General features: G+C 56.4%; 1 protein-coding gene across 2 annotated transcripts; it reads right to left on the reverse strand.

Annotated features, from left to right (window-relative positions):
• Positions 1-1,806: 1,806 nt before the first annotated feature.
• LOC141974875 (retinol dehydrogenase 16-like) lies at positions 1,807-9,779 on the reverse strand. Of its 2 annotated transcripts, none has more exons than XM_074934902.1 (5): positions 9,634-9,779; positions 6,523-6,850; positions 5,541-5,799; positions 3,576-3,739; positions 1,807-2,182 (listed from the first exon to the last, which is right to left on the reverse strand). In XM_074934902.1, exons 2-5 carry the CDS (start codon positions 6,833-6,835, stop codon positions 1,965-1,967), a joined length of 954 nt encoding a protein of 317 aa, XP_074791003.1. In that variant the 5' UTR covers positions 6,836-6,850; positions 9,634-9,779; the 3' UTR covers positions 1,807-1,964. The 2 variants fall into 2 exon arrangements, with proteins under 2 accessions (XP_074791003.1, XP_074791005.1); XM_074934904.1 differs by lacking the exon at positions 9,634-9,779 and adding an exon at positions 7,418-7,493.
• Between the last annotated feature and the right edge of the window lie 11,763 nt (positions 9,780-21,542).

Consider the following 21,542-nt stretch of genomic DNA (forward strand, 5'->3'; position numbering starts at 1 on the left):
TGCTCCAGCGTGGGAGGGGTGGTGAATGCGCTCTGTCTCCCTGACCCACAGGCCGTGGGGCTCTGCCCCTGACCAGGGCAGGCCTCGCACAAGTCAGGGAGCTGGGCCTTACCCTTCCCCCCACAGCTGGAGGAAAGCTGAGATTTGCTACAGTGCGGGAGGGTTAATTATTTCCCTGCAGCTAGCAGGGGCTGCAGTCCCAGCGTGGGGAGGGGGTTCGTTTGCTCCCAGAGCAGAGTCCAGTGCTGATCCTGACCCCCACACACCCCAGCCCCACAGAACTGGCCAAGAGAGGGCGGTGGCTGCTGCGGGCCAAGATGCAGGGAGCTGTCGCCGGGCTAAAGTCACTCCTGCTTCAGGGCACGAGCCCCTAACTCTGGGGGTCAGGAGGAAACGGTCCCGGGGCTGGCTGTTCCCTTGCCTCTAAGGCAGTGGGATTCCTAGGGGCGGTTCTGGCGTACGTCCCTTCAGTAGGGAATCTTACAGATAGATTCACAGATATTAAGGTCAGAAGGGACCATTATGATCATCTGGTCTGACCTCCTGCACAACGCAGGCCACCGAATCTCACCCACCCACTCCTGCAACAAACCTCTCACCTCTGTCTGAGCTATTGAAGTCCTCAAATTGTGGTTTAAAGACTTCAGGGAGCAGAGAATCCTCCCACAAGTGACTCGTGCAATCATCTGCCCTGACCCCTCTGATCCAATCCTCCCTGCTGTGTATTCTCTCCAACAGTCCTTTAAGGCAGACTAGACCCCACCCGGCAGCTTCCCAAAACCCCAGGCCGTCTCAGCCTCCTTTTGAAAAGAAAGAGCCCGGGTCTGTGGGGTTTAAAGAGCTTGTCCAAGCAGCTGTCACAAGCAAAGAGTCCAGGGCTTTCCACCAAAGGTCAGTTACAGCTGGATTTCAGCCACTGAACCCAGGTGCCTCAGTTTCCCCTCTGTAAAATGGGGACAATCGTTCATTTCTCCCGTGCTTTGTCTGCTCCGCTTAGCAGGTCAGCTCTCTGGGGCAGGGCGCAACTCTGCGTCGGGGCAGTGCCCAGCACACTGGGGCCCTGAGCTTGGTCCACTAATAAGCAGCAATGGGGACTACCTAGGGCTAAGCAATCAGGACCACCTTGGATTTGCCTTCCAGAGACAGGTGCTGGCTGGCTGCGAGTTCTCGGGTCTCTGGATTTAGACAGGCTGCTTGCTTAAGCTAGACATGACGCAACTGGGTCTCCCGACACAGGTATGGGGAGGCACCAGCAGACAGGGACGTCTCTCACACCGGCGCTGAGTAATTGCTTGGGAAGGAATCTCCAGGGCAAGTCATTCTCGAGGATGCCGGCAGGATCTGTTACAGGCCGGCTAGCGATTCGCTCCCAGCCTTGCCTGCAACTCCCAGCAGGGGATCTGTCCGGTGGCCAAACTGGCTTCAGGACTCGTGGTCTGGCCTTGGACCCTAGAAGAGGCTCAGCGTGCAGTGGGTTGGTTTCATCAGAGGTTCTCATATGGTGGAGTTTCAAACTGCTGTCTCCCCTCCAGATGGGCTGGGTTACCCTGCTGGAGTCACCGGGGTGCGAGAGACCCTGGACACAGATCAAGATGATTTGGGGACAGGCAGATAGGAAAGGGAGCTCAATACCAAGGACGGCGGGTCACGGACACAAGGAGAGGGGTGGTCTACGTCCGGGGAGCTGGTTAAAGGGAGGGGGTGGTGGTGTGCTTGGGGGCTGGGGAGGGTTGGTTAGGAAACCACATTCCATCCCAGGACACGGAGAAGAGGTTGCTCTGGTGAAGCAAACTCCAAGGAGCTCTGTTTTGATTCAACATTTGTAATTAAGAACTGATTTGCATAGTCTCAGCTGGGTGCCACGGGACAGGGGTCTCACCCCTGCCAGGAATTCGGACCCCATGTACCAGTGACGCTCCTCTAGTCGCTGCCCCCTGCCGAGAGTCTCACGCTGCATCTTCCTCCTACACTTTCTGGGCTGGGACCGGGTAGGACCACGTCAGCACCAAGTCGGCGAACCAGGTGGGCAGGTAACTCAGCGGGAGGAAGACCAGCTTGGCGTCCCAGCCGGCGGAGTAGCGGGTGCGGGGGTGGCGGGCCGTCAGCGCGTGCTCCATGCAGCTGGTGACGATGGACAGATCGGAGCTGCAGGATTTCTGCATGTCGTGGGTGGCGCTGATAACTGCGCAGGCAAAAACAGAGAGTCGGGCCCCGCCGGGCTTAGCCGCAGCACCAACCGCACCCGGACTGAAAGGGTCGGCCGAGAAGTCAAAGGGGAAGGACAGACTGTGAGCACAGGCTGCGAAGCGGCAGCGGCAGGATGGCCTAGTGGTTAGGGGCTCACTTGGGACCTGGGCTCAATCCCTGCTCTGCCCCACGCGACCCGGGTGAGCCTGGACCAGTTGCTCTGTGCTGCCGTTCCCCATGTGGGGCTATTTACAGCACCATTGTCGGCTCAGGAGACCTGTAGCCGGATTTGGCAACCCGCCTCTTGTGGGGCCTGATCCCACCAGCTGAGTGGGTGATGGAAGGGGCCAGATCCTGTGCGATACTGAGGGCCAGATTTGCAAAGGGCCAGCAGACACCTATGGAGGCAGAGCAGCGCCTCGTGGAATTTTCAAAAGCACCTCGGTAAATTCGGTGCCTAAGTCACCTGGGCACCTATGATCATCCCACTAGACTCATACCTGCAGCGTTAGGCGCCTAAGTACCTTTGTAAATCTGGCCCACAGTATTGCACTGGATCAGGCCCCTTGCATCACCCAAGGAAAGACACATGCAGCTCCATTTTCAGGCGCTGAGTGCTCAATCGGAGACCCCCCAGGGCTCATTCGTGCTGAGGTCTGCGCCCGTGGCATTTCTCAAAACCCAGGGCTAGGGGCTTTGGGAAAAATCCAGCCAATGAGAAGCAGGGATCCAGCACTCCCCGGGTCTGAGCAGGGGTGAAAAGCAGCAGGAGCGTTTCTGTCGCTGATGCCAGCACACGGATCTGAACACAGAGGGGCCATTTGTCCAGAAAAGTAAAATCCCCTGAGAGAAGCAGCAGCTGCCACGGATTCACCGGTGGAAAATCGTCCTGGCGCAGCAGGGGGTGAGGTGGGAGGGGGTTATTACGCTCAGGAGATCAGCGTGGGAGCTCTGCTCCCGTGCAAGGGTCAGCAGGGTTCACAGACCACGTGTGCGAAAGACACACCTGATCTCGGGGCACGCACGTCCAAACCTCTCTGAATGGTACATTAAATTGTGTCCACATTTAAGAAGGGGGGTTTCAATCCTGTTCAGCCAGCTGGGCTGAGCTAACCAGATTGAAAACAAAACCACCTGATTTCCTACCTAGACAAGGCCTAAGCGGGAACTAGGAGTCTGACCCCACAATGCCGGGCACAGTGTGACGTCATTTGCACTAGTGCAAAGGGGGTGTGCAATGCCACTCAGTCACAACGCACGGCAGCTGAGACTCTGCCCCCGAGCTGCCCCAGGTACGCCACACAAAGGCAGCTCTGATGCAGCGCAGGGCCGGGGACTAGAGCTGTTGCTGCCGGCTGGTGGGGAAGGGAATGGGACCAAGGACTTACAGCTTTTCAGGTAACTCTCCCCGTAACTCGCTTTGGTTTCCTCAGGGAGCCGCTCCCAGAGGCGAGTGAAGTTCTCGTTAATGAGCTGAGGGTTGGTAATTGTGGTGCGGAAGTAGCCCGGCTCGATCACACACACCTTCACCCCGAAAGGCAGCATCTCACGCCTGAAACGGGACAAGCAGGATTAACCCGAGTGGGAACAGCACCTTCCTGGGGGCTGGCCTGGTTCCCGAAGAGGTGAGATCCGAAACTAGCCCCGGTCTTGTATGTGGCCAGGTTTGGTGGCTTCTACAACCTGTGCGGACACAGAGTTACTGGAATCAAGGGGCTTTCGGGTTTGTCTACACTTGGAAGTTAATTTGGATTGAGGTTGATGCGAATTAAAAGCACAGCAGTTATTCCAGAATACCTCCATGTGCGGAGTGCTGCTCAACCGAACGCCTTCCTGATTTCCTCCATCTGAGGCTCTGTCCCTGGATGTTTAACTGACTTACAGAGCTGGCAATGTACAGTCCTGGGCCCGTCCCAGGATATGAGAGACACACGGCGGGGGAGGTCATCTCTTTTATTGGACCAACCTCCGTCGGCGAGGGAGAAAAGCTCCCGAGCTTACGCAGAGCTCTTCGGAAGGGGCATGTGAGATGACCGACAGGTCGACGGAGCCTCCCACGCGGCAGCTCTAAACCAGACCCTTTTGCCAGGATAGCGCCCTCAGGGAGTTGTGTGATTTCTGCGAAAAGCCCCTGAGGGTAGACGCAGGGATACCAGCATCCATGTGCTTTTGCCAACGGAGCTTGTTTCACTGGCTGGTATAAGCTGCACCATATGCCAACGCAAGCAGCAGTTTTCAATACAGCCGTGCTGGCACATCTTTGCTCGAGCAGACGGGGCCTCCGTCCCAAGATGAGCCCCGGTGGGGAAGGATGGTGCAGCTCCTGTTAAGAAAGGAGAATTCCTCCTCCATGCAGCGGCCCTGATCCTGCTGGGGCTGTCTGTGGGTGGATCCAGGGCAGCTAGCAGGATCCATTTCGTACTTAGGGTTGGGCTTTCAGATGCTGGTTTGTAAATTGCACCCACAACACACGCCCAGGGCCGGGAGCACACGGGAGAGTCGCGCCAGTCTAACCTCGGGTGCGAATTCAAACCCGTCTAGTTCATCCAGCCCCAGCCGGGTGCCCTGCTCTCAGGATAAGGGCAGCCGAGAGCGGCTTGGTTGAAATCGGCTGGAATCACAGCGTCTGCACTGGCGTCCGCCACAATTTAACTTGCTTGGTTTAAAACCTGATTTACATTAAACCCCTGCAACTCTCCCGCGTAGACGAGGCCCAGTGGTGCGGGGCTGCACCCGGAGGAGCCTCTGAGCTGACGCCAGGAGAAATCAAGTCTCAGCGGAGAGCCTGTCTCCACAGCGAGTCGCGGCGGGGCACGGCAGGGGATGGACCTGCAGCACCCCAGCTGGCAGGGCGGAGAAACACCCCTCGTCTGCAGTCACAAACTTTGCACTGGTTTCCCCTTTCCTTCTCTATCCTCCCAGACCAACCAGGGGCCAGGCAGGAGTCCACTAACCCCTTAGATGCCAGAGCACCTTCCTGCCGGACCAGATCCTTGCTAGTGGTCGCTAACCCGTTAGTACAATGGGCAGCAGTGAATGTTTTAAGGGCCAAAGGCGACAGATTCAATCCCCACGGCCACCCCTGAGCAGGAGTCTCGCGAGTCCAACCACAACAAAGAGCCAGGTGCATCGTGTGCAGAAATACAGACACGTCACACCTGCGTACACACACGGCTCACAGCCATGCTGTTTGCAAGTTGCACCAAGTACGTTCGGGCGCCAACTCACCGTTCGGCACTTGGCACCATGGGTCAGTGCACGGGGTGTGGGGGGTTGCACGGGGGCATCCCCACCCTTCAGGAGACGGGGCTGAATGCGCAGCTGAAAAGGGCGCCCCGTCACTGGTCACTCACCGGAGGCTGTCGGAGAATGCCTCCACGCCGTACTTAGAAGGGGAGTAGCCCCCTCCGAAGAAGGACAATCGGCCCATTACGCTGGCCACGCTGACGACCCGGCCCCTGGCTCGCTTCACCAGGGGCAGGACGCTGACGGTCACCTCAATCAGGCCGATCAGGTTCACGTCCAGCACCTTGACAAAGTCGTCCTTGGTCAGCCACTCGTTGGGGGCCACGGGGATAGCGATCCCCGCGTTGTTCAACAGGCCCCAGAGCCCTGGGCAGAGGAGACGGGGTATGTGACTGTGGGGCGCTGTTCCCTCTCCTGTCCGTCCCCCAGAAATCCCTGCTCCTCTCCCACAACCCACTGCTTTCTCTCAAATCTCCACACTGCTGGGAGGACGGGACGTCCCTTCTCCCTGGATCTGCCCCGCACCCCCACAGCTGTTAGGGGGGGACGGAGGACCCCCCGGTAAAGTTCTCACCCCCTGCCTATGCTCTGGGCTGTGAGCCAGCAATAGGAATAAAGTCACGCTGTCCACTGCCCCCTTGGTGTGCAGATTCCAGCAGGCTATGCCCAAGGGGAAGGATGGCCCAGTGGTTAGGTACTGTCCTAGGACTTGGGAGACCTGGCTTCAGTTCCCTGGGTGATGTCGGGCAAATCTGGGCCTCCGGTCAGTCACAGCCAGTCCAACCTGCTGCTTTCCCTTCCCAGCATGGGAGGGTGGTGGTCTAATGCAGGCTAATGCCCGGGGAAGCACGGAACAGCGACAGCCCCCCGCTGTGGGGCCTGCGGATAGCAAGACCCCCCCCCCCCAAAACTGCAGTCACAGCTCCCCTACCTGCTCTACAGTCCAGGTGACATCCAGGGGAGAACTGGGTGTGACCCTGCCGCATGCTAATAGGACAATCAACACCCATATGCCTGTGATGAGTGTCTAGCAAGGGGCGTGACCCGGGGTGGGCGAGGGACGGGCACAGCCAGACCCGGGCCCCGCACCTTTGTCCCCGACTTGTTCCTTCACCCAGGCGGTGGCCGCGGCGATGCTGTCGGTGCGGGTGACGTCCAGGATCACCGTTTGCAGCCGCTCCGACGTCGCCTTCTTCAGCTGCTCCGCGCCCTGCTGGGTGAGACAAGCCGCCAGCACCCGCAGGCCCCGCGCGTCCAGCTGCTTGGCCAGCAGGTGCCCGAAGCCGGAGTCGCAGCCGGTGATCAGGACGTATTTATCCGGGAGGCCCTCGACACTCTGCCGCTCCCGGTACCATCGGTGCAGGAAGTACAGCCCCAGCAGGGCGGCCAGGTACAGCCACATCCTCTCAGGCGGTCTCTGGGGGTGAGAGGAAAGGGAAGCGTTACAGGGCACTGGCTCTGTCTCAGGAGGCACCGGCTCTGTCTCAGGGGGCACCCGACGGCCTGGTGGACTCAGGAGAACTGGGTTTGATTCCTGGCTCTGCTACCGACTCCTTGGACAAGTCACTTGCTCGCTCCAGGCCTCAGTTTCCCCATCTGTACAAAGGGGATAATCCTCCTCCCTTTGTTGGCACAGACTGGGGCAGGGCCTGAGTCTCACTCCGTGCCTCTGGCATGAGGGGCCCTGATCTCAGCTGGGCCTCCGACATGCTAGTGTGATACTCAGAAGGTCCTGTCTGGGCAGGGGAGCACATCAACGGGCAGACCCAGCGACGGGACCAGCCCGTGCTGGGTGTGTCTGGGGTCCCCTTGGTAAAGACGGACCCCGGGGTAACTGGTACCACCCCAGGGCCACTAGCACCACAGGGGCTCTGCTGCTGCCTGTCCTTTGCCTCCGGCCCAAGGACGAGCTCTCAGTGACGGGGCTCGAACCCTCCTGCACCTTGGACTGGACGCCACGCACCCCTCTCCTGACAGCGCCCACCTTGAACCCTCTGAAGGTTCAGCTCCTGCCGAGGGAAGTCCGATGTGTCCGGGTTTTTAATACCTAATGGAGACAACCTGGGACCAACCCCTTCCAGAAGCTTCCTTGAGCAAATCATTTACCAATCCCCCATGTTAACCACACAAGAACACTCTGGGGCTGGCTGCATTGTTTGCCCAGAATTAGCCTCCTCCTCTCCTTCAAACAGCCCCGGCTGTTGCGACACCCATAGGAATCCAGCCAGCTGATAGGTGCCAGCTAGCAGGTGGGTTAATATGCCCGTGAGTCTGTATTTCATTCCTCTCCTCCTCCGGTCACGTGTCCCAAATGAGATCCTGGCCCCATCACGCCAGGTGCTGCACAGACATCCAGCAAGAGGCAGCTCCTGCTTGGAAAAGCTAAGGCCCAGATTTTAAAAGCTATTTAGGCCTCTCACTCTGGGAGCTGGATGCCTAAATAGCTTCAAAAACTGAGGCCTTAAAGTCTAAGTAGCCAGGACAGACAAAGGGTGGGAGGGGAAACTGAGGCATGGGGAGGGGAAACTGAGGCACAGAGCAGGGAAGTGACTCACCCAAGATCACCCAGCAGGTCATTGTCAGACCTGGGTTCTATTCCTGAGTCCAGCCCAGCACTCCATCCACTAGGCAACACTGCCTCCCCTGTTTGCTTTCTCAGATGGGGAGCCCCAAGGGGTGGGAATTCTCTGACATGTGGGGAGAGCCCTGAGCAGAGCACATTGTGAGTGCTGCCTTACAGAAACACAATCATCACCATAATAGCTCAGCACGATTCCTGGATTCCCTCTCCTACCATTCCCTCTGCCAGACACCGTCAGCTTGGTTCACTCCGCAGCTCCTTGGATCAAAGGCTGGATGTGCATCATGGATTCCACTGGAGGGTTGTTTTTCACACCACATCCCGGGCTTTTCACCCATTAGTGGTTGTGCTTGTGAGCTGAGCGGACTGCAGGAGTTATAGGGAGCCCAGGGCTGGATTCGGGGGCGGAACTGAGGGGTGACTGCACAGGTGTGTGATGGGGTAGCCCAGGGGCGGATTAGCGGGTCGGGAGGGGGGCAAACTGTGGGTCGGGATTGAGGGGCATCAGTGGAGCTGTGTGTGTGGGGAGCCTAAGAAGTGGGAGTTGACAATCTGCCTTGGGAGTGGGGGGTTGCTGGAGTTGTGGGGTGGGGAAGGGGGCTCTGGGGCTGAGATGCACTTTGCAGTTAGGCAGCAACTCGCCCAGCACTTAGCTGGGCGATCGGCCTTCCCTTTCAGGAACCCCCATGGTGAAAAGCCAAAAGAGAATCGGGGACATGCGGAGGGTGTGTGGGTGTCTGTGTGGAAAGAATAGATCTAATTAAAATTCTCTTCAGAAGGGGAAATGGGGGCGGGGCAGGGAAGGGGCCAGATTGTGTTAAAACTCCTGAAGCGTCCGAGTTGGACTAAGGCCCAGTGGAACGTCAATTAGAGTTTCAATTTGTGCCCAGGAATGCAGAAGTTGCAGGCCTCCCAGCAAACCGCGGGCTCGATTCGGGTGACTAGATGGCCCGATTTTACAGGGGTCTTTTTCTTATCTAGGCTCCTATTACCCCCCACCCCCCGTCCCGATTTTTCACATTTGCTGTCTGGTCACCCTAGGCTCGATCCGGCCAGGGGCTGAGCCCCCTGGCCTCGGTCCCCCGGAACGGCCCTGAGCGCATGCTTCGCTTTCAGAGTGTGCCTCGTCCCGCTAAAGTCCATGGGGCTTACGGTGAAGCGGGTGCCTGGGTGGTCTGCGAGCCCGGTGGTCCGGCCCAGCTCCCGCCAGCAGCGATCAGGCGCGAACGCTGCTGGAGCGGTGGGGACAGTCGTGGGGAGAGGAGAACAGGGCCCGGTTTGCGCGATGCAGGGAGACGTTTGCTCTCTGGGCAGTGGCGCACGGGGGGGCAAATTCCAGCCGTGGAACCGGCAGCCCCGCTAAAGCCGTTCTGTGTGGAGAGCCAGCACTTTCCTCCTGCTCAGGCTTGCGTGTATTCACAGGAACTTCCCCTTTGGGCTCTTGGCTCCACTGAGGTGGGGCCCTGCACCCAAAGCTGCCAACTTTGCACCCCAATATCCATCCTGCTGGCTGCCCCTCCTCCCCGCCGGCTTCCCCTCCAACCTGGGCGAACCCACCCCCCTGGGCCTGGAATTGCTGCTGTGGGAACAGCTGCGGCATCCTGCAGTCTCCCCGTTACCTGGGAAGCGTCTCCTGGGAAGCTGGGCCCTCTGCGAGATTGCAGCGGTGGGTCCCCTCTTTCCTGCCTTTCCGAACCAGGTCAAAGGCTCCTGGAGGGGAAAGAGGAAGCATTAGCAAAGGGCCAGCAGCCTGCGATTGGTGGGGAGTGACAGGCCGTCTCGCAGAACAGCCAACCACAGAGGCTGGAGACACAGGACATGGAGAGGGGAGAATTGGGCTCTAGGGCTGGGCGCCATGGGGCATTCTGAAGTCCCGCTAAGCGCATCACTGCAGAGCAGGGAATCCTCTTCCTCCCTGCAGGTGTGTGAGCGAATCGAGCCGGAAAGGACAGTTTCCTTGTCTCCTGGCCGTCTCCACTCGTTGTTTCTGGTCTCATACTCAGACTGCAGCTCTCTGGGGGCAGGGCCTCTCTTTTCACGCTGTGTATGAACAGCGCCTAGCACAACAGGGCCTGGGTAAATAATAAGAAGTGTACGCGTTTTTATTTAATTGTATTGATAGCAGCAGCCTGACAGGCACAAATATTGTTAAAACACGCACAGGAGAAAGTAAAAAACAAGGTGCAATTCATTTTGTTTAAAAAAAAAGAGCTGGCATTAATCCCCCACCCCCCCTTTTTTTAAAGGTACTTTCTTTTCAATCAGATCCCAAGTCCAGAAGGGATCGTTGTGAGCATGTAGGCTGACCTCTTGCATAACACAGGCTAGAGAACCGCCCCGAAATAATTCCTAGGGCAGGGCTTTTAGAAAAATCTCCAGCCTCGATTTAAACATGGACAGCGCTGGAGAATCCACCACAGTCCGGTGAATTGGTCCAGTGGCTAATGACACGCACTGTTCAAAAGCTGCAGCTTATTCCCTGTCTGAGTTTGTCTTGCTTCAACGTCCAGCCACTGGCCTAGATTCTCTGCTAGACTGAAGGGCCCGTTATTAAATATTTGCTCCCCATACAGGTACTCGGACTTCAATCAAGTCATCACTGGACCTTCTCTTTGTTACGCTAAACAGAGTGAAACTCTTTGAGGCTATCACTAGAAGGCAGGGTTTTTAAAATCATTGTCTTGGCTCTTTTCTGACCCCTCTCCAGTTTATCCACATCCTTCTTGAATTGTGGGTACCAGACCTGGACACAGAGCTTCAGCAACTGCCAAACCCAGAGGGGAAATACCATCTCTGCCCCTTCTCACGATTCCCCTGGTTCGGCATCCCAGGGTCGCGTTCACGCATCTGGTCGCAGCCTCGCACGGGGAGCTCACGCTCAGCTGATTGCCCACCAGGACGTCCAAATCTTTTTCAGAGTCGCTGCTTCCCAGGAGAGCGGAGCCCATCCCGTAAGCATGGCCGACCTAGAGGTCGACATTTACATGTAAAACGCATAGTTTGCCTGTGCCCAATTTACCAAGACATCCCAATGGCACTGCCTCCGTGATCTCTCCTCTTCCTTATTTCCCACACCCCCAGTTTTTTGTCATCTGCAAACTTTAACAGTGATGATTTTCTGTTTCCTTCCAGGTCATTGATAAAAACATTAAACAGCGCAGAGGCCAGCACTGATCCCTGGGGACCCCACTAGAAACCCCCACGCCCCCGATGATTTGCTGTTTACAGTTCCATTTTGAGACCGATCTGATAGGCAGCTTTTCTACCATTTAATGCGCGCCATGTTAACGTTCTCTCCTTCTAGGTTTTTAATCGAAACGCCGCCCAGTACCCAGTTAAACGCCGTACAGAAGTCTAAGTCTATTACATCGATGCTGTTACCTTTATCAACCAGACTTGCCACGCCATTAAAAAAAGATAGCAAGTTTGTCCCACAGAATGTATTTTCCACAAAGGCAGGTTGATTGGCATTAATATTACCCTCCTTTAGTTCTTTTTGAATCAAATGAATCGGTTGCCTTCAAAAACACCCACATAAATTAACTCTCCAAGATTCCTTTAGGAAACAATAAATAATAACGACCTCCAAGCTCCAGATGTCCTGACATGACAACCAGGGAACGCAGAAACAGCCAGATGGGATCAGATCCAGCGTCTGGCTATCTCAGGATCCCCATTCTGCCTGGTCTTCCGGCAGCTCTGGACACAGCTCCGGGATAACCCTTCCCCAGGACAGTTTCTTCCTGACCCCCAGAGTTGGAGGTCGTCTCCCGCCCTGAAAGCGCAAGAGAATGGGTAACACGTGCGATCTAGGGACCCCCCACGGCAGTACTAGCAGGCTCCCAGGAGGTGGCCCCATTTCCGGTAATACACAGAGTCATGAAGCGGGGCTGCCCTGCCCGGACTGCGGGGACAGTCTGACCTGCTGCATAAAACAGGCTAGGAGGGCTTCCCTGAATTAACAGGGCTTTGGCCACACAAACAAGTCGTACCACTTTAACTATCCCGGTGCATCCTCCTAGTGTGGAAGCAGATCTACTGGCAGAAAGGTGCTAACACTGTTCCCCAAGGAGAATCAACCAAACTGATGTCGCACACCTTCATCTTGGTATATCTGCAGCCACACTCAGTATAACGATAGGGGAGAACAATCATCCCCCTGTAACCGACCCAGTTATACCAGCCCTGCAACCTGACGGCACTTGACTACCAGGTTGCTTTGACTCTCTGCCTGCTGCCCGGTGGAGGGGTTGGCTTGGCAGGGGCTGCCTGTCCTGGCCGCTGCTGTTGCCTTGCTGTGGAGCGAGTGCCCCAGAAATCGTAGCGCTTCTCAGCTCACGGCGCACACAGCACAGCGGGGATGGGGGTGGCATGAGCCCACAGGCAGGAGGGTGATAAGAATCACTAGACTTATAACAGTCTATATAGCGGTCAATATGAAGATTTTAGGCAATAAACCCTGATGCTCCAGGGCATGAACTGAGCTCTAAGTATGGGGGTCAGGAGGAAACTAGCCTAAACTGTCTCTAAACCAGGTGGTCCTGGCTACTGATGGAGATGAGTAGATCCGGTTTGGCAATGTCTGTGTCCCTAAAGCCTGCAGGGAGGTTGGTCATTCCTCCAGGATTAAGCGGCAGTGAAGATTTTTAAGTGATACCAGCCACTTGCAACGATCTGGGGGGTCTCTGAATGCAAGTGCCCCACCTTTCCCAGGGAAAAGGTGATCGGCTCAGCCTCCTAATTCTGCTAAACCAGCAGGCGAACATGTCACCATGGGCATGAGCCATGACAACGATTCTTTGGACCACAGCAGCCCCTCGAGGCCTGAGCTGAGTTTGGGGCCCCTGCGTGCTAGGACGAGCACAAATACATACTAAGGGGCAGTCCCTGCCCTGGAGAATTTACCATCTAAATCGGGAATTACGGCCCAAGTTGTCCAGACGGAGAATTGAGGCAAACTGGAATCAGGCTGGCAAATCGGGGCCGGGATCTGATTCACACTTGCTGGGGGAAACACCGAGAAATTCAGTGGGGTTCTGACCCCAAAACATGGGGCGTTTTGGCAGCACTTTGCTTTTGAAGCTTGCACCGGGGCTCGCAGAGAGCAACCAGCCCAGACCCCCGGGAGCTGGAAGCACCTCACCTGGCATGGCTTGGACTCAGCCAGAGGGGGGCTCTGCTGAGCTGGGGGGGAGGGACTGATCTCACTGTCCCCTGGGGGCTGTGAGCCCTGCCCGGAGCTAGGAGGAAGGTTGAAGGGTGTCAAGCCTGGGACACGAGACCTGCATTGAGCCTGGATCCCCACCTGGGTCGACCCCTCAGCTTCCCCCACTCTGCAGGAGTCACCCGGCATTTCTGGGATCCACTGGTGCTGCTATTGGGGAGTTCATGAGTCCAGCCTGTCCCTGGCCTGTGGGTCCCCGCTTCCCTGCTGGGTTGGGGAAGTCTAGAGATGCCGAGGAAGACAATAGAAGGAAGATCATTAGTGCAAGGCTGGCAGAATCCACAGCAGCTGCTGATGGGGCCAGGAAGCACCATGCACCACGAAGGAAACCGAGACGCGGCCAGGCGCCTCTGGCCACTCGACAGTCCCGGAGGATGTTGGGAGAATGATGGAGGGGCAGGATGCGGGGGGCAGAGAGGGTGAGGCCTGATGGTCAGGACAGCATGGAGGCCAAGAAGGGCTATGGATGGAGCATGTTCGCGGGGAGTCTTAGGGGGCTGCTCCCTGGTGGAAGGGGGTGACGTGATGGAGGCAGGGCTGTGCCGCGGTGATAGGGGCCCAATCCCGGGCTCCCCCAAGGGCGCATCGCATGGCCACGTTTGGCGGGAGCAGCGCCCCGTTAGGCCGGGCCTCCGGGGGGCGGGGATGGAGAAGATGCAGAGGACAGCAATAGTGTTTGGGCAAATCCCACCCGCGCTGGCCCAAGCTGGATGCAGCTGGATGGGGAAGTCGGACCCTCGGGAAAACGGGACCCAGGGGCACCCAGTGACTTGGATCAGATTCTCCCCCAAAGCCCTGATGCTTCCGTCTAGCTCAGGTACTTCCCGGGCCCCCCGGGCCTGCAGTATCCGAGCTCCCCGACGTATTTCTCCTCACACGCCCCTCCGAGGCAGGGCGGGAGACTTGCCCCAGGTCTCCTGAGTCCTAGCCAAGTGTTCTCGCCCCTGCACTGCCCTTTCTCTCCGAGCTCAGCTTTTCATCAGAGGAGGTCCCGGGCCTTCGCTCGCTCAGACGCCCAACCCCTCTGAGAAAGGGGACAGCGGCACTGCCTCCATCTTCCAGATGAGCCACGGAGAAAGCAAACCCCTTGCCCCGAAAAGCTGGGGACAGAACCCAGGTGTCCGAGTTGCCAGGCATGGGCCTAGCCCGCGACCACCCTCCCTCCTTTATTCAGCAAAGGCTCCTAACGTTTCCCCTTCACCGAAGCAGGTTGTTCTTTCAGCCTTAACTCTTCTCCCCACGTTTATTCACACGGCTTGAAACCGGGCTCTGACCGTGGGGGGCTTCCCCTCCCCAGCGCGGCTCAGAAACACTGACGGGGAAGGGAAAAGCTTTAGTCTCCGCTACATTTCATGCCCACTGCAGAACCCTTTGCAGGAGCATTCTCTACTGACTCCACACGCAGCTCGACGCCAGCTGAGGATCTGGCCTTGTGATTCTGCACGGACACGATCGTTAAAGCCAGAAGGAAGCCTTCCGTTCATGGCACACCCCCCGCCCCAGAGATGTTAGATTAAAACAGAAATATAATCTGGCTGGAACATCGCACCGTAACACTAGTTCTTCGCACTCGGAGTGACGACACACAAGGGCCCCAAGACAGAGAGACGTAACGTCAGCTGCTGCCAAAGCCAGAGAGACATGATCACCTGCCGGCCGGCTGGCTGCTCTTTGGCCCAGACCCCAGGCTTCACTACCAAGCCCCGAGCTGGCATGCAGGGCCAGGAAACCCCCTGGAAATTTAAAGTGGCTGCTTAAAATTGTAAGGTTCCTGAGGAGCAGCTGTGTTAGTCTGTATCCGCAAAAAGAACAGGAGGACTTGTGGCACCTTAGAGACTAAAATTTCTTAGAGCATAAGCTTTCGTGGGCTACAGCACAGAACGGAATATAGAGTAAGAAGATATAGATACACATACAGAGAAGTTGGAAGTTGCCATACAAACTGTAAGAGGCTAATTAATTAAGATGAGCTATTATCAGTTTGAAAGGCCCTACAGGAGGCTGGCTCTGTCGCCTTCCTGGACTGGCCATGAGACCCCCAGTCCTGCAACAGCAACGTGGCCTTGGTGATGAGCAAACTCCCCCCAGGCCAAGGGCAGGCTGGGTCTGTGCTGAGCAGGGAGGTCGGCAGAGACACTGGGCTATAAAGTGCTGACTGGCAGGGGGAAAACGAGGCCACCCTAATTAGAGCCCCTTATCAGCCTTTCCCTGTTGCCTTCCGGGAGGCCGTTTATGTAACCCGTGATCCGGCAGGAGCGCCAAGCGGACCCAACTCCCATCAGAGCAGCAGCGTCCGGAGGGGAAATGGCCTTTTCCATTTATCTCCTCCAAACAAAGAGGAAAACAAGACCCCCCGGAGAGGGGGAGTGGAGGGGGGTGCTTGAGAGCAGTCTGGTGACACGCCCCCCAGTGCACTGAGCCTGCCGCAGCTGTTACCACGGGATCGGGAAGGGCTTCGCCCGACACCCAAGAAAAGCTGTTTCTTGAGCCATCGTTGCAGACGTCACATTTCTCCCCCCGGTCGCCATGCAACTCGTTTAAAGGTGGCCCACTCCCCTCTCGGTACGACCGGGTCAGGCACGCAGGTTGCGGTAGCACCTGGATAGACGCTGGGTCAAACACCGGACGGTTAAAGCTTAGGGGTTTTCTGGACACGCTTTGATATTAAGGCCCAGTTTGTAAAGGGCTAACAGCTGTTCTAAGCAGGTTGTTGGCACGTGGCAGCATGCAGGAGAAGCAGAAAGTGCTGTGGATGGGTCTAAACCACGTAGTACGCGTTAGGAACACGTCCGTAGCGCTGCAGACGGCGATAAGCCGGGTGGTATGCACGCATATACATGTACGTAGTACAGGGGTGGGCAAACTACGGCCCGGGGGCCACTTCCGGCCCTTCAGACATTTTAATTTGGCCCTCGAGCTCCTGCCGGGGAGCAGGGTCCGGGGCTTGCCCCGCTCTGCCATGCTGGGGCTGTGCATGGTTCCCGGAAGCAGCGGCATGTCCCCCACTCCGGCTCCTACATGTAGGGGCAGTCATGGGACTCTGCACACTGCCCCTGTCCCAAGCGCCGCCCCTGGAGCTCCCATTGGCCAGGAACCACGGCCAATGGGAGCTGCAGAGGCGGCACCTGCGGACGGGGCAGCGCGCAGAGCCGCCTGGCCATGACCCTGCATAGGAGCTGGAAGGGGGACATGCCGCTGCTTCCAGGCGCTGCTTGAGGTAAGCACCACCCAGAGCCTGCATCCCTGGCCCCCTCCTGCGCCCCAACCCCCTGCCCTGGCACTGATCCCCCTCCTGCTCCCTGAGCCCCTCGGTCCCAGCCCAGCGCACCCCCCAAACCCCCAGCCCCACCCCCAGAGCCTACACCCTCAGCCACAGCCCTCACCCCCCCACCCCCACTCCAACCCCCTGCCCTCATCCGGAGCCCCCTCCCACACCTTGAACTCATTTCTGGCCCCACCCCGGAGCCCTCACCCCCTCCCGCACCCTAACCCCCAATTTCGTGAGCATTCATGGCCCGCCATACAATTTCCGTACCCAGATGTGGCCCTCAGGCCAAAAAGTTTCCCCACCCCTGGTGTAGCGGCATGACATCAATAGAAGGTGCCGTAGACAGGTCTAGAATCGTAGGGACCCTGGGAGGTCACCTAGTCCAGGCCCCTGCACTCACGGCAGGGCTCAGTAGGATATGCCATGTGCTATGTATGCAGATGTATGTATGTAGTATGCATTAGCAGTACATCTGCAGAGGGTGCTATAAATGGCTACAAGCCCTGGTTATAACAAGCAACCTGTTCCCCTGCTGGACTATATAACAACTGATGGTTTATTCAAGCAACTATCCATCGGTTATTAAATGGGGCCTTACTACAAAGCATGACCTGTTTTCCTCCAGTGCCCAGCCCTGCAATATCCATGCTCCCCACTGCAAAGGGGTGTGTCGGCCGGGTGCCTCGGTGAGACCCATGTGCCCACGGAAAAGCGGCCGAAGAGGGTGAGTTCCATCCGAGCTGCAGGGGGTAGGAATTAGGGATGGCCAGTCTGGCTCAGACCAAGGGTCCATCTAGCTCGGTCTCCTAGGGCACGTTTACACTGCAATAAAAGACCCGCAGCGTGGCCATGGCTGGCCTGGCCCAGCTGACTCTGGCTTATGGGGCTCAGGCTGTGGGGCAGCGTAGCCATTCGGGTTTGGGCTAGTGGGAGACCCAAATCAACTGACCCGGGCTCTGAGACGCGGGGCTGCGGGGTTTTTATTGCAGTGTAGACGCATCTCACGCACAGGGTACGTCACAGCAAGTCTCAGAGCCCAAGTCAACGACTCAGGCTCACAGGGCTCGGGCCGGAGCTCGGCCTCGGAAGCCCACCCCCACGCCCTCAGCTTCAGCCCGGGCCGCAACATCTACACAGCTATTGTTAGCCAAGGAGCCCGAGTCTGTCGATCCAGACTCTGAGACGTCTCTCTGTAGACGCTCCTGTAGTGGCCGGCACCAGGTGCGTCAGAGGAAGCATGAGAAAGCCTGCATTGATGGGATAACTTGTCCCCAGGGAAAGCCCCCTCCTGAACGCTAGCAGCCAGTGGCTCCTCTATGCCCTGGAGCTGGGGGTCTGGATTCCAAAAAAATCCTTCACTTCAGAGGAAGAGTTATAAGAAACGTCACCAATGGGGCCTGATTCTGCAGGGTGCAGAGCGCCCTTCAGTTCGGCCCTGGGCAGGTTGGGAGGGGGATCTATTCCTGGCTCCGTGAAGGGAATGCGGTTCCGTGGTTAGAGCAAGAGATGCTGAGAATCAGGACACCTGGGTTCCTTCCCTGGCTCTCCCATTGATTTGTTGTGTGACCCAAGGCAACTCATGTCATCTCTCTCTGCCTCAGTTTCCTGATCCGTTAAATGGATAGAAAAATACTTCCCTGCCTGGCACAGAGGTCGTAAACCCCAATTAATGGTTTGTAAAACAGTCAGAGATCCTCCCGTTGAAAGACAAAGGGCTAGAACGACCTGTCTTGGTTACTGACTCACTTCTCCACGTAACTGTATCAGATCAGTGGTAGACTAGAGCCAGGTATAGAATCACAGAAATGTCGGGATGGACGGGACCTCGAAAGGCAGGACCCAGTAAACCTAGACCAGCCCTGACAGGTGTTTGTCCAACCTGTCCTGAAAAAACTCCAGCAAGGGGGCTCCCCCCCCCCCCCCGGGAAGCCTCTTCCCGAGCTTAACTCCCCTTAGAATTAGAAAGTTTTTCCTAATATCCAACCTAAAGTCTCCTTTGCTGCAGATGAAGCCCATGGCTTCTTGTCCTCCCTCCAGCAGACACACAGCACAAGTGATCACCGTCCTCGTTATAACAGCCCTGAACAAATGCGAAGCCTTAGCAGGTCCCTCCTCAGTCTTTTCACAAGACTAAACATGACCAGGTTTTTACCCTTCCTGTCATAAATCAGGGTTTCTAAACCTTTGATCACAATACTCTCAATACCCTCACCAGTGCCAAGTTGTGTGAGACAATTCCCTCCGGCGTCTTACGTATGACACTCCTGGTAATACAGCCCAGAACGATATTAGCCTTTTAGGCACCTGCGTCACATTGCCGACTCACCTTCAATTTCTGATCCACGCTAACCCCTAGATTGTTTTCAGCAGTACACCCGCCTGGCCAGTTATGCCCTGAGTGCAGTGCTTTGCACTCCTCTTTACTGAATTTCCCCTTGTTGATATCAGACAAATTCTCCAGTTTATCGAGGTCATTTTGAATTCTAATCCCGTCCGCCAAAGTGCTTCCAACCCCTCCTAGCTGCACATGTTAAAAGCGTGCTCTCCAGCCCATTCTCCAAGTCACTGATGCAAATACTGAATCGTGCCAGCCCAGGACGGACCCCACTAGATGTGTCCTCCCAGTCTGATAGGGTCCCGTTGACAGCTCCTCTCTGAGCAGGGTCTTTCAACCGGTTGTGCACGCACCTCACCGTACTTCCATCTCGAGCACATCTCCCTAGCTTGCTTCTGAGAACTGCAAGTGGGACTGCATCAAAAGTCTTATTAAAATCACGATCGATCATGTCTACCGCTTCCCCCTTATCCACTAGGCCAGGAACCCATGGGCTGCTCAAGCAACATGCGCCCCACTTCATGTTGGATGGGGAGGGATAGCTCAGTGGTTTGAGCATTGGCCTGCTAAACCGAGGGTTGTGAGTTCAATCCCTGAGGCGGCCATTTAGGGATTGGGGGCAAAAATTGGGGATTGGTCCTGCTTTGAGCAGGGGTTTGGACTAGATGACCTCTTGAGGTCCCTTCCAACCCTGATATTCTATGATTTGGTAAGAGAATAAAGGCAAAGGGTTTCTGTTTGCAGTCATGGGGCAGGGTCCTTAGGATACCTGCTTTCTAAGGTTTGTTTTGTTAGAGGCTTGACTTATAGGGGCCATTACACTTCCCTGTTCCCGCTGGGCCTTCCTTCCGAGCTGATTGTTGATCACAATGTCTTCTCTGCTTCTGAGAAGGAGATTTCCAGGAATTGTTTTCCAGGCTTACTGCTCGATGCAAAATGTTCTCTCTGAAAACACCCCCACTCTCCCCCACCAACTGCTGGAGCAGTGCCAGAGCCCCCTTCCCCTTCAAAACTGCAGAGCAATCATATCTTGTGCAGGAGTTGTGTCATGGCCAGGAAGCGGTTTTGTTGGAGGAATTGGTCTGAGAATAAGACTCAGCTGATGGACTAGTTGATCATACATAGAATGGGCACCTACCTCCTTACCAGGTCCGCGGGGCTATCGGCATTCCTTCTTTCCAAGTGCGGGGAGATCTGGAGACGGACAGAGCTGAAGAAGAACAAAATATTTCTGATTATTATTTGTATTACGTAGCACCGGAGAAGGGGGCCACCTGTTGGCTCTACAAACACACAGTGATAGTCCCGCAACGTTTTAACTGGGTAGTTTATTCTCCACTTTCTGTCCTACACAGTCACGTGGCCCAGGCTGCGTTGTGCCCCAGAGGAGGCTGCATTAGAGTGGTGGAGGAAGCGATCGGAGCTGTAAGATCTCTGCACACCCAAGCAAGGCCACTGATTAGTAACATTTTCAAGACCCTTTGGAAGAAAGGTGCTGTGCCAATGTCTCTGTAGCTGGCTCATTCCCAGACTGAGTTACTGGGAAGGAGTCGCTCACCAGTGCACGCTCCGCCAGCTTCAGCAGCCACGGCCCCGTGATTCCCCAGCAGGGTTCTGGCGCTACTGAGCTGACTGCCTACAGCTTATTGGCCTGCTCTGCGCTCTCAGGCCAATTCGTAGCCGTGCCCCACGTACGTGACGTGGGGATGCTTCCCCTCCTCATGCAGGGGGAGGATTTGTTTCGGGATGAATTAAAGAACGCTCTGGAGGGGCTTAGCTATTACTGTGAGGAAGGACTAGACAGACCCAGATTGCTTTATTGCATCCATGGATCAAACTCTATCTGGGGCCCTATAGATACAATGCTATAGGCCCCCCTATCCCCACTCCTGCTTGGAGTGGCAGTGATCGGGGTTCCTTCCTCACAACAGAGAGAGGCATGGGACCGCCCTCTCCCTCCCTAGGTGTAGCCTCAGCACCCCCCGTCTCTGGCCCAGAGAAGTGGGTCTTAGAAATAACGCGCCACTGAGCTACATGGGGTAGACCCCACCGCTCAGCCCTACTGTCTCAGGCTCTCTGCACACTCAGGCAATGGTTACTCTCAGGTGACAGCTCTGAGATTTCCATTGCAAGTGGGAGGGCGAGAAACAATTTAAAAAAAAAGAAAGCTGAGGTTCTGACATCATCCCATGACTCCAGGAGCAGGGGGATGGGGGGGGAAACGTAGGCAGGGGTCAATAACATCTCTGCCTTCACCCATCTTGATTCACTGGGACAGATTAACCCAGAGCCAGGAAGGCCAGCTTTCCTCCCTGCCTGGAAACGGCTAAGCCGGTGTGAGCCCTGCTGAGATCTAAGTAATAATCGGGTGGGCTCCATCTCATCAAACAGGTCGGGCAAAAGCTGGTTGGGGATCTGAGTGGGGCAGGCTGTGGATTTCGGAGCCTCGCTCTGTGCGGCAAAGGAAATTAACCTGGAAAAGATGCGCCCACTGGCCTACCCCACTTTCATGTCCTATCTGACCTGTCCCCAAAATCTTCCTCCCCTCCCGCACCCCAGCTCTGCAGCGAAACCAAACCCATCTTCATTCTAGCTGAGCCAGACCCCAGGAATTAGGAATCACGTCCAATGTGGCCTTGCACTGGGCGGTGTTTTCAGGATATCAGGCGATGATGTACATTTCCTGTATGGAAGAGAGCTC

Source organism: Natator depressus, chromosome 20, assembly GCF_965152275.1.
Source record: "Natator depressus isolate rNatDep1 chromosome 20, rNatDep2.hap1, whole genome shotgun sequence".
Taxonomy (NCBI): domain Eukaryota; kingdom Metazoa; phylum Chordata; order Testudines; family Cheloniidae; genus Natator; species Natator depressus.